The sequence below is a fragment of the Buteo buteo genome, chromosome 1 (genome assembly GCF_964188355.1).
Source record: "Buteo buteo chromosome 1, bButBut1.hap1.1, whole genome shotgun sequence".
NCBI lineage: Eukaryota > Metazoa > Chordata > Aves > Accipitriformes > Accipitridae > Buteo > Buteo buteo.
In genome coordinates this window covers 53425717-53438827 of record NC_134171.1, presented here as the reverse complement: position 1 = coordinate 53438827, position 13111 = coordinate 53425717, and the positions used below count along the sequence as shown (strand labels likewise).

Below are 13111 nucleotides of genomic sequence, written 5' to 3'. Positions count from 1 at the left end.
ATCGAGGTTGCAATCAGTGGTTACTTACAAGTCAATCAATTGTTAATCATCAGTCAATTACTGCAGCTACAGATGTAGTCATTTCAAAATGATGACTGACAATAGCAAGGAGGATAAAATGGATTGTTTCCTCTTCAAACTGAGGAGAATTCCAGCTGTCTTGAGTTATGGATTTGTTCAGGAGAAGAGGAGTTCCATATAAGCACAGTAACACCGAGCCTGTCCTGTACTGCACAAGAGCGGGATCTGAAGAAGGTTACAGAGCCAAAGGATGTACTTTTGGTGAATTTTAAAAAGCTGCTGACCTGAAGACTCACTAACTGAATGACCCTTTGCAAAATGCTATGGCACAAGCAGAGCATGCACAGAGATTTGAAAAAAATACTTTTGTTCATATACATCTCATATGAGAGAGCAAAAGCTCTCAGCTGCAGATGAACAGGTAACATTAAACACCACAAGGAGTGTGAAAGCAGCAGCCAGTCTGCAAGCAAAGTTTATCCAAAGAAAACAAACATCACTTCCAGTTTTTTTCCCCGTGTCTCACCACCTCACATAGTCTCACTTCTTAGGGATATCTGGATTTGCAACCTCCTTGGAAATTTCAGCTGGTATTCAAGATTACCCTTGGCTCTGGCTAAGAGGAGTAAAGACTGGTAACATGATAAAGAACATCTCACTTCTACTTGGGGTTATTAGGTTGAATATGCCCTTACTGCTCTAATCAAATATTATGTACCACTAGGAAAGTTAAATTAATTTGTGAGTTCATCTCACCCAAATCTACCTTAAAACCGGCACTTTTGAGGGATATACTGAGAAGGTGTAACGCTGAACTAGTAGTCCTTCAATGTGAACCACTGTATTGGTTGCATGATGAAGTAAAGACCTTTGACAACTAGAGTTTGAATTCAGGACTTTTCACAGTGTTAGGTAGATGTAATACAAAAAGAGGTGACGTGGCACACTCTGTGAGACACAGGGAGAAAGCAAGATTTTATAAATAGCTTTGTTCTTGCAACCTGCATGCAGTAGTTCTCAATAGTTTGAAATAATTTTTTCCTTTCCCCCAAACGCCTCCTTCAGTGTAGAAAGTTGAACAACTGAGGCCTTTCTGATGTGCTTTAAAATATCAGTATTTGCAGTTAACATGAATTTCTTTCCTCATGCTGATAAAGACATACTGAAAAAGAAATTGAGAAAGGCATCTCAAAGCTGCTGCAATTCTACAAAATCTTGGCTCACATAACTGCCTGCAACAACTGGGTGAGAGAGGGTGCAGAGTTCACACCTTCACAGGTGCTCATCTGCCTATGGAGATTTTCCTACTTTGACTATTTAATGCTTTTATTACAACAGCTAAAACAAACACATTTCAAGAAAAATGGAGAGCTTGCACTGCATTTCAAAAATTATGAAGGTATCTACAGTTGCAGGGAATTCCATTTCTCCTCTATCTCATATAAATATGAAACTAACACTTTGTTCATTAACCCACTGGTGTAGGTAGCATTGTAAGCCCCCTCTGCATCAACACGCATGATGACAGCAAAGAGTGAACAAGGAGGATTTTGAAATCCAGCCTCACAGTGTGGGACAGAAGAAGGCTATTTTTTCCATGAGATTTTTGCTTACTCTAGCTGCAGTAGCTTTGGCTGTCTATTACACTGGCAGATGCCAAGCAAGCACACAAACTGACAGAAATCCTATGATCTGCCTGAAGCAGGGAATACACTGATGTCATGAGTTCATTTCATGTTGTGCACTGCTTTCTTGGTCCTTCCAGGACATCTGGGCTGCTGGGAAGAGCGTCAGTTTTTGTCAAGTATTTCTGCAAATTCTACAGGGTGAGTGAAGAAGGCTGCAACAGGGAGACTGTGGTTTCTATCATTAAAAGTATTAAACTCTTCTTTAAACTTTCAACTGGAATTGTTTATAGAACAAGGTATTTATTTTCTCTGATTCCTTAAAACATGAGGAATTTACACTGAGGTTATCAGTGATGCGCGTGGATGGGGGCGAGGGGGAGCTTTCCCCTACCCCATTTATTGCCATCAGCCTTTGCTCGGAGATTTGATCCAAGAGATAACCAATGCAGAGCACCTGCACACAGGAACACATGAACCTCAGGGCCAGTCAGATTAACCATAAAACGAATTTCTGTACCTGTAAAATGCATAGAGAACTAGGAGGTTTCCAATGATGCCAATGGAGCCAATAATGAGCACACATGTTCCTACGGTGTAAAGAACATGGTCGGGGATCTCTGCCTTGGTCACGGGGTGTGGCTGGGTGCCCATGTTCAGACCCTGAATAGAAAACAGAGGAAAAGGAAAGGTTAGCCCATTCAGGACACTTATTCCAGGGGACACATGCTCAGCCTGTCAAAGCAAGGCAGAGCATTTGCTTTCACAGTTCATGCCAATCAAATACACAGCTCTGAGCTCTTTTCACATCCCCTGTAATCAAGTTTCCCTCAAGTAGCCTTCATTACTTTAACAGTACATAATTATATTAAAAAAAATAAAAAGAAAAAAACCCAGGGAAAACAGACTGAAAAAAAATACTAAGGGCATTACAATGATGATGTGAAAAAGGCAAAGATGTGCTAGCATAAAACTCACTCTGGGTAATTGCTGCACTTTGGGGCGCAGAGCTAGCTGACAATACAAACTTCAGTTCAACAAGGAATAGCCTGTCATACTGTGGTTTTATTAGGAGCACTGATAGCAAATCCCACACTTAAAAACATGAAATCCCCTGGGTCTCCCCAAGCTCCTTATCCACTAACTTACAGTGCTGTGAAACATGGGAATTCCCCATGGAAAAGGTAGGAGATCAGAGGTAAAACAGCAGCAGTAGCATTGCCTGTGTAAGTGCAAATACATTAAATAGTCTTGACAGCTCTTTCACTGCCCTTTATCTCCGGCACATAAATAAATCCCCACCAACTCTCTCCATGGTGGTTGTTTTTTTTTTTAAACAAATTCAGATTTATCAATAGCTAAATTCAGCAGCAGGGCAGCCTACAGCTAATCCACTCAGCTTTCATTAGTATTATCAATGAGAAGAGTCCGAATTGCCTGATGGAGATTCTTATTTACCAAGTCAAAAGCAGCTAAGCCAGGCAGAGCGCTCACACACACAGTCAGATCTGGACAGCTTAGTCAAAGGTATGGCACCTTGTCACAGCCAAGGACCTGCTTTGCATCGCCACGTTTCACTGCTGTGCAGCTCAGCGATGTGCAGAGTGTGGGACAAGGCTAATTTTGCCTTGCGGGAGAGGAGCTGGGTGACAGAACAGGTTGAAGATGATAACTATCACCCCACTGGTAGTATTTAAGTGGCCATTCAAAAATGGTGAGAACAGCCTTTTTTTTTGCCCTGTTGCTAGCCCCTGATCTCCCATACTGCTGCTTCTCCTTTCTGCCTTCTATTATTGCTCACTCACCGATGAAGTACACTGTGATGGGTTGACCCTGGCTGGACTCCAGGTACCCACCAAAGCCGTTCTATCACTCCCCCTCCTCAGCTGGACAGGGGAGAGAAAAATATAACAAAGAGATATAACAAAGAGCTTGCGGGTCGAGATAAGGACAGGAGACATCATTCACCAATTACCGTCACGGGCAAAACAGACTCAGTTGAGGAAAATTAACTCAATTTATTACAGATCAACCAGAGTAGGGTAATGAGAAATAAAACCAAATCTCAGAACACCTTCCCTCCACCCCTCCCTTCTTCCCAGGCACAGCTTCACTCCCGGATTTCTCTACCAAATCCCCCAGCGGCACAGGGGGACGGGGATGGGGTTTACGGTCATCACACGCTATTTTCTGCCGCTTCATCCTCCTCAGAGGGAGGACTCATCACACTCTTCCCCTGCTCCAGCGTGGGGTCCCACCCACGGGAGACAGTCCTCCATGAACTTCTCCAACGTGGGTCCTTCCCACGGGCTGCAGTTCTTCACGAACTGCTCCAGCGTGGGTCCTTTCCACGGTGTACAGTCCTTCAGGAGCACACTGCTCCAGTGTGGGTCCCCCACGGGGTCACAAGTCCTGCCAGAAAACCTGCTCCGTGGGCTCCTGTCTCCACAGATCCGCAGGTCCTGCCAGGAGCCTGCTCCAGCACGGGGTTCCCACGGGGTCACAGCCCCCTTCGGGAACCCACCTGCTCCGGCGTGGGGTCATCCACGGGCTGCAGGTGGAGATCTGCTCCACCATGGACCTCCATGGACTGCAGGGGGACAGGCTGCCTCACCATGGTCTTCACCACGGGCTGCAGGGGAATCTCCGCTCCGGCATCTGGAGCATCTCCTCCCCCTCCTTCTTCACTGACCTTGGTGTCCGCAGGGTTGTTTCTCTTACATATTCTCACTGCTCTCTCCGGCGGCTGTTCCTCACTGTCCCAACTTTTTTTCCTTCTTAAAAATGTTATCACAGAGGCGTTACCACTATTGCTGATTGGCTCGGCCTTGGCCGGCGGCGGGTTCGTCTTAGAGCCGGCTTGTATGGGCTCTCTCGAACACAGGGGAAGCTTCCAGCAGCTTCTTACAGAAGCCACCCCTGTAACCCCCCCGCTACCAAAACCTTGCCACACAAAACCAATACATACACGCACTACAGCTCCCTCCTTGTACAACTGTTCTAGCTGTGGGCATTATCCCCTTAACTGCACGATCCCACTGGGGGTACTCCCCGGGGCAGGCTGCATTTGGCGATGGAGCACCCGGTGAGATGCATAGCCCACCCTGAGCATCCGCACAACAGAAGGTCTGGAGCAGAAATGCTGATGGCAAAGCTCCTGAGGCTAAAGTGATGTGGTAAGTGGTACAAAAACTATGGCTTCAAAGCAGAAGGCTGCTTTCAAGCCTTCTCAGTGGTCTGACAGACTCTACCCATAACAGGATGGCCACTGCCAACGTAACAGCTCACCAAAGATAACATCGCTGTAAAAGTAGAAAGAAATTAAAAGAAGCATCTGCTGGTGCTATTCCCAGTGATTAGGCAGCAAGAAAAAACATCACCCTGTGTAGCATTTACCCTTGAAGAAGGTGTGAGAGGTAGTGTAAGAGTGGGCAGCACGTGGGGAGGTGGGCCAGTGAGGAAACGCAGCCGTGGCTGTTCAGTGGCACCAGGCACAGATGGCACCGTGCTTTTAGAGCGGCGCTGCCTGGGCACGCAAATTAACCATGTTAAACTCCTTTCCTCTTCCCTCAAACCTAATCTTCTTAGCAGCATGCGTGCACTAAATCAGAACCCTGCCTCATTTCTGGCAATGCATACCAAAGAGGCTAAACTGGGGAGGAAGGAAAAGGATCCTTTTTTTATTTCCTTTCTAGCTTATCTGTTAGGCATGCTCAGGATTTACCCCTATGTAGAAGGTTATTATATAGAGAAGTATTATATAGAAGTTGTAATTCAGGGCAAGTACTACTTGCCTGTCGTATGCATTATGCTTTACTTCACCATGTGGGAACTCGCTGTTGCAGAAACTCGTTTGAGAAATGGACTATGAATTTCACACCCAAAGGTGTCTCACCTTATCTCTCTACTGAAGAGAAGCTGACTTGGACATTTTGGCCTCATTTATTCAGTTACGGGTGGTGAGCTGTGTCAAAAGCTGAAAAATGTGTCATGTGACACATTTGTAAACTCAGATTACAGTTTGCTGGCAATACTGGATGGAATATAAACATATATATATTTAAAAATATATAAACATATATATTGATGCTTACAGAGTGAAATTTGGAAGGTAATAAATACTGGGGATTACAAAGAGCCTGCAATCTCAGCGAGAAGCTAAAGTGAGGGATGTTTAGATTACACAGGCATTGGAGAAGTGATCTTGCCTTCAGGAGAGTCCATAAAATACCACGGCCACTTTTGCTGCAATGTTAATAGCAGTAAGAACAACTTTAAGATCCGAATGAAAAGACAGCTACTTATTCACTCTGTCGGTGTTACCCTGAGACAGCAGGATGTGGCAGGCATCCAGCTGTATGAAATGTGGCAAGCTGATAAAGACAGAAAGCCATTTATAACACTGTAATTTGGATCTAAGAAGATAAATGTGTCTATCTATGTATGTGTGTGTATATATATATATTTCAGCAGAAAACCTCAACTTTGATAAAAAATAATTTCATTAAACTAGTGGAAATTTTCTAAATAAAACAGGCTGAACAAGTACAAATAGCTGCAAGCTAATCCAAGAGAATTTATACCTCATTTTACTCACATAATTTATTTCAGTAATTTGGCATAATTTCACAACAGAAAATTTTAAGAGTAAAGGTTTAAATACTCTTAAGGTTGAGAATTTAAAATCTACTTTGTTGAACAAATGCTGCTTTTCTAATACAGACCTGTTCTTCGTACAGAATAACACCCAACTGGAGATAAATCATCAATATCATCAAGGCTTTAAGATATTCACAAACTCTAAGCCTTTCCTCTTTTCCTACAGTATCAGCTCTGAGAAGCTGGCCTTTTTGGTAATTTTGATTAACAAGCTAAATACTTGCTAATGTAAATATTTTACTCTGTGAAGATGAGGACTAGAAATATGAGAAAAATTTCTAAGCTTGGTGATAAGCTCTAATGAGAAGCTGGTTTTTGCTGATATTCTCAAAAGCTGTTACCACTCTATGCATTTTTTTGGTACTTTAATTTCTCCCCAGTAATAAGAATACATTTAAACTATAGGAGAATATTCCAAGTTGCTGTGACTCTTTCCAACCCAAGAAAACCCAAAAAACTATTACAAATCTTTCCAGATGACTTGGTAAGCAGGACAGCAGCTAAGTACAGCAGGTTGCATTTAATATAGTCACTGTTGTGTCTTACTAGTTTGTATCTATATTAGCCTCTCTTAGCACCAAAATGCTGTATGGTGTCCTGGTTTCAGCTGGGATACAGTTAATCAGTTGATTCTAGTGGAAGGGTCCTGCCTTTTAGACTTAGCAAAGCATGGATTTTGGATCCATCTCATGCCACCACTCTCAAACCGCTAAAGTACACCGTGCAAGTTATACTTGAGGCTATTCATTTTCATTTTATTAACAGTGAATTTAGACCCCTTGAGAATGCAATCAGAAAACTTACAAAGTTATAAGACATGCTGTGAGATGCTCCCCCAGCTACAGCTGTTAGACACTGCCATGGTAATGCACGGCTGCCCTAGATTCAGCACATCTATCTCGATAAATTGTGTTTATGGGTGCTCAGTATCATTGCACCCACGAAATGTAGAATGGAAAGCCTGTTCTGTATAAGCCACAGTCTTGCTCCTTCTCTTTAATGATGTGATCTAACATAAAGATAATGAAGGTAGGCATTACATTTTATTCAACCAATATATTGAATCTTTAATGGGTGAAGCGAGTTTTCAAGTGCTTATGTGAGATGTGTTTACCTGTCCTTTTTTCCCCCAGGTTGGCTTTGACTCTCTCCATTTGTAGTCTGAGACAGAATCCCAAGCACTCTGCTGAAGACACGTCCATTTCCTAAGTGAAGATTTTAAAGACAACATCCGGAACAACCCGACTGTTTCACTCAAAAATACAAATGTAAACAAGCAGCCCATGAAGATGCCAGTAATTGCAACAGGGCCAGCTTCTGGCATGCTTGCCTATCTTGTACTCGCTTTGTTTGGCTCCTTCTAAATTAATGCTCCAATCACTTGTGTTTTGACTCTGAGATGTTGAACCTGACAACTCACATAAATCATGATGTGGCCTTACCCTTATATGCAATGTGACTACAACATCAAAACGCTGTCACCTACGTGGCTGCTTAGAGGGTTTTTCCTGGCAGGATAACTAACAGATCTGCAGGCAAATGGAGGATAAACAATTAACAGCTGTCCCTCAACTAGCTGGCAAAGGAAGCAGGCACCAGATATAAAAATAAACTTGGTCTATTCCTCCCAAAATAAGGATGGAAAACTTAACAGATGAGGAAAGTTATTCTATGAAAGCTTCTGTAATTTGATTTTTAGTGATAAAACGATGTCCAAATAATTAGAGCCATCTGTTTCTGCTTTCCAGCTGGTAAGATTAACAAAGATTGCAATGCAGAAGACAAAAAATTGTGGTGAAAAAAGGAGGGCAAGGGCAAGTCCCCTTCAATTGGTAGGGGTAGAAAATAATGGATCGAATTCAGAAATGGTGGTATGATTGGCATTAGGTGGATATAAAAGTATCTAAAGCTTTATTTATGCTCTGATTTTGGTCATGGATGCAAGCTCATCTCGTGGAAATGATTTACACTGAAATGAGCTTAAGTAAGGGCTTGCTTACATGGGGGATTAATGTGCACTAACAAGGGAGTGAATTAACAGCCTAGCCGCCTCCCTGCACTGACCTGCTATGTGGATTTGCAACGTAGAAGTTTCATTCTACTGTACAAAAAAACTTAAGTCTACACAGTTACGCTTGGAAATTTTCAAGAAAAGTAGTAAACAATACTTAGGTATGATGAGACAGGAGCAACCCCTGTGTGCCAGCTACCAGGTAATACCTGCTAAGTTCCTTGAAATTTCACTGATTGTCAATGTAAGAGGTAATTTCAGTATGAAGCACCATCTGGTTTTAAATTATGACAAAATTTGGGGCTTAATGAATATCTTGTACGTTGGAACTCTTGAATCAGCAAACAGAAGACTGTTGCTATGTGATGACTATAGTAGAGCTAGTGATAGATTTTTTTCAAAATATGATTTATTTAAAATGAACACTTGTGGAAAATATTGTTAATACCTTTGGGTATTAAAACAAACAAAAAAACCACAAACAAACCAACCCAAAACAACAACTTTGCTTATTCTGGTTAACAGTACTGCATTACAACACCACACAGTAAGTACAGATTAATTTGGTCAGAAAGTCAAATCAAACCGTGATCATCCACATGTGGAAAAGTTACTTTTCTTATCAGTCTCTGGGTGACACTTTTCTTCCACAGCTCATTCCAATCAGTTCACATGCCAAAGCCAGGAGCACTCAGACACATTTTTATAGCGTGCATTTAATCAAGAAGACAATTGGTTTAGCAAATGGAAATGTGAATTTGACGCAGTTCATCCAAAAGTGACAAACAAAAACATGAACTGCCAGTGCTGCGTACAACAGGACAAATAGCAAAGGCAGCCAGGGACAAAAGTCAGGCATTTGCTCCAGACCTAGACGTGTATTTATCCAGACTGAGGTCATTAGTTTGTGGAAAAAAACTGAGAATTTTTTTTCTATAATAAAATATGTATCTAGTTAATTCCATTCCAGCAAGTGCTTCTGGGCTGTTACTGAAATGAACAGCCAGTTGGAAAAAAGCATTTAATATTTGACTTCAAGACTCATTTGGGGTATGTATCCTTAAGATCTCATGTTTAGCAGAGACCCTGGTTTGACAAGATGCTTTCTTTCAGGCCCTGAATATCTGTGCTTAAATGTCTTATAGTTGCAAGAAATCTAATGGCACATGGCTGGTGGGGTAGAAAAATCTCAAAAAACCCCAAAGAGAAAAACTATCAAAACCTGATCAAGTTCTCAGTATCACGAGAATAAACCAGTTAGATACTCAACTAGGTAGGCAAACTCAGATGCCCACATATCCAGCCTTATGAGTCGATGTAAGCAACGGGTATTAATAATTCATATGTTTTATAATTAAGACACGATATAGAAATTATTCATATGAGAATAATACAGCAATCAGAAGTAGACAATAAAAATGAAAATAAGTAAAGTTTTAATATCTGTCTGCTTGTTACAAAGCTATCTAAGGGCGTATTTTCATCTCTCTGGAGACTGACTGAAAGAACCTTAAAATGTAAAGTCTATTCTGGAAAGCCCATGGACATTGCTTTCTATGTACATCCCCAGCCACACCACTGAAATCAGGGATAAAAGACACATTTGCTTCTCTGAGTAAAAAAAAAAAAAAAAAAAGAAAAAGAAAAGAAAACAACAACAGAAAAATCAGCCCAGCTGAAAAACAAGCTGGCTTGTGTTCCAGCTTGAGCACTCTCTGCACCACTTGGGTAGGGGTTAGCAAACATGACGGCTTACTCGAAGTTTTACAAGTTATTCTACTCAGTGTGCCTGAACAACCTGGCCTTGGGAGGAACACTGTGTTACTCACTCCCTTGTTTTTGTGGCAAAGCACTGGCAAGTAACTAGCATACTTTTTCCCCTGCCTTAATCCGAGTTACTATAATCAAACCTTGAGGCAATAGATTTTTATTCCAAGATCTGAAAGTTTTAAAGCAAGATACCAAAGGCATATTTTCTGAGGGCATCTCTGTTCCAGTACTGGTGTACTTGTATAATCAAGAAGGTAACATTAACCAGGTCTTCACAACATTTTCCTCTACAGAAATTTTATGTTCTATTTAAACACATCCAAATCTAACCTGAGAGCGCAAAACCTAGAAGAACCAAATTCAACCATGACTTAAGTGTTTTTGAAAAACAAGCAAATAAATGCCCACTACCAGAAGCTATTAATACTCAGTCGAGTTGAGGGCTCAGTCCATCTTCCCCTTCTCATCTCTCACAGGCTTGCACACCAGCACAGCCAATCCTTAACGTGACCCCCAAGACACTCATCATATTGTCCCCTTGCCCATAAGTGCCTTCGAAATTATCTGATGCTATGTCCAAATGCACCTCAAATTACAACACAAGCTATGTGTGCTTAGGCAGGCAGCACGCTGAACAATCTAATCAATGCTAACACTGCATCAAAATTAGCTGGACTATTACAGTTCAGTGCATATTTGTTCAGCCAAGAGGGACTGGATAACTGTTAGGACAGTGCAACAACAAAGCAGTAGGCAGAAATCTCAGGATATATTTTTTAGAGCATTAGAGCATGTTAAAGAAAAGTATATGTAGTCAAAATATGATATCGGAGTTATTTCCTTCAATATAAGAAATTTTGCAGTCTTCAGGGAGACATCATTTATACGCTACAGCAAATATTTAAGTTTTTATCTTATTACGCATCTACGTTTGCCACTTGGTGGCAAGAGTGCTCTGAACCACTCTTACTGTAACCCTTTGGCATAACACGGGCTCTTCACCTGAGCTGCTCTCCCCTCTCCACCTCCTTTGAGCTGCTGTAGTTCGTCATGGTCCATTTTACTCATCCCAGGCTGCCAGACGACTGCCACTCCCATTCCACCAGCCATGGATGCCTCTGACCAGGATGCCCCCACTCCAGCCTGCCCACCACACATCAAACGCAATTTCATGGGCTGCCGCTGTTCGCTGATGGCAACGCAGTGCAGCAGTACCCATCACCTGCCTGCACCAAGCCCTCTCCTGCTCCTCCAGCCCCCGGCTTCAGGCCGAGGAGCAGCGAGCGCAACTGCCGGGTGATTGCTCACGTTACTGGTTTTAACATGAGCACATGAAGAAATGTCTTTGTCTGTCCACAAATGTTGGCACCACAATTTGAAATTCTGATCTGTGCCAGTGGATATAACATCCTGCCCTGAGGTTTCAAAAAGCTTGAACATATACTCTGGCTTCTGGACCGCTAGACTTTTATATTTTATTTAAAAAAAAGAGAATATTTTCTTCCTTACTGTTGATAACTGAGAGTGAATCCTTCACCAGCCACCTCTGGCTTCATGCAACTCATCTAGACATTAATAGTTTTTTCATTGCACTGTTCTGCTGCCTGGGGAGACCCACTCAGCTGCTGCCAGAAGATCTGTGTGCAGAAACTGCTCTGAAAAGTGGGCCTTGCATTTTAAACAGATCCCATGAAAACATGTGCTTATTTTTCAGGACTGTGGAGGAAAAAAAAAAAAAATCATCAGCTGACATCAGCTTTTCAAAGGGTGATTACAAAATGAAAACACACTCTAATAAACCAGTTAAGGCAAGATGTTAATAACTTATACTAATCCAATATAGTCTTTCTGATGCTACTTTTAAAAATGCATATAGCTAATATTTTTCATCAGTGTGGTCACTTGGTTCCTGCTGGATTCTCTCCTCTGTATTTTTTCTATTCTGTCACCTATGATGAAGTGTGGTGAATGATGAAGAAAGCACAATGATAATAGTAGAAATACCCTCCCTCTGTTAACTACATTTCAGTGAAGTTTTATGTACAATTTTTACTAACTGAGTGTAAAGAACTGTACTTTTACCAAAGAATCCATCTCACTATCTACATTTCCCTATTTATAAACAAACTGATTTTTCCTCTGCAGGAAATATTTTTAACTGAAGGCCTGAAACCAGAGACATTCTTTGCCAACTAGGGTAATTTCCATATTTCAACAAGAAATTTTGGTCATGGGTGGTAGGGTGGGGGTGGAGGGCACTTTAAATCACCACCACCACCCCCTCCCCAGCTTCTTGATGCCATTTGCACCATTCCGTCATGTACATTTAGAAACATGAAAACTGCTAAAAGTAGTCAGATCAGAGGCCCACCAACTCCCCTATCTTACACCTGATGGTGTCTGGCAACAGATGCTTTTAGGGGAAGAACATGGGGAATACAGCAAGTGCACATTCTCAATCTGCTAACTTCAAGCAGAATTGTAATATTAGTATGAACACTGTAGCATTCAGTTTCTGTTTAGATCAAAGAAATGTCTAATCACTCTAAGCTGAGGATTATTTCCATGTAATATCTGTTTGCTTCTGTTTAATATTCCTCTATGCATGGAAGGGGGGTATGCAGAAAGCAGAGCCATACTCTTCCCAGAGGTGCACAGTGAACGGACAAGAGGCAACAGACACAAGTCACAGCAGGCAAAGTTTTCAGTGAGATTGGTGAAGCACAGAAACAGGGGCCCAGAAAGGCTGCACAATCTTCATCCATAGAGAATCTAAAAATGTTGAAGTTAGCCCTGCTTGGAGCAGGAAGCGGGACTCGACGACCACCCTGGCAACCTAAAATACTCCATGATGCCAGGAATAAAACCCTTGAAGACATACAGTTAAAAAATATGGGTTTAAGCCATAAGTAAAATGAAATATTATTTCAGTTACTTGAGGACAGGTACGCTGTCTCAGTAAATTGAAATTCTTCCTACCTACCTTCTTTTATCTTCACAGGAACTGGGGACAGACAACAAAAGC

General features: G+C 41.8%; 1 protein-coding gene across 1 annotated transcript in view; it reads right to left on the bottom strand.

Annotated features, from left to right (window-relative positions):
• Positions 1–11651, bottom strand: part of LOC142032279 (melanopsin-like) — a 32788-nt gene extending 21137 nt beyond the window's left edge. The window contains exons 1-3 of the mRNA XM_075030761.1: positions 11596–11651; positions 7420–7510; positions 2167–2309 (exon numbers count right to left, since the gene is read on the bottom strand). Coding sequence (XP_074886862.1) covers positions 2167–2309; positions 7420–7510; positions 11596–11651 — 290 coding nt within the window. The remainder of the gene's footprint in view (positions 1–2166; positions 2310–7419; positions 7511–11595) is intronic.
• Between the last annotated feature and the right edge of the window lie 1460 nt (positions 11652–13111).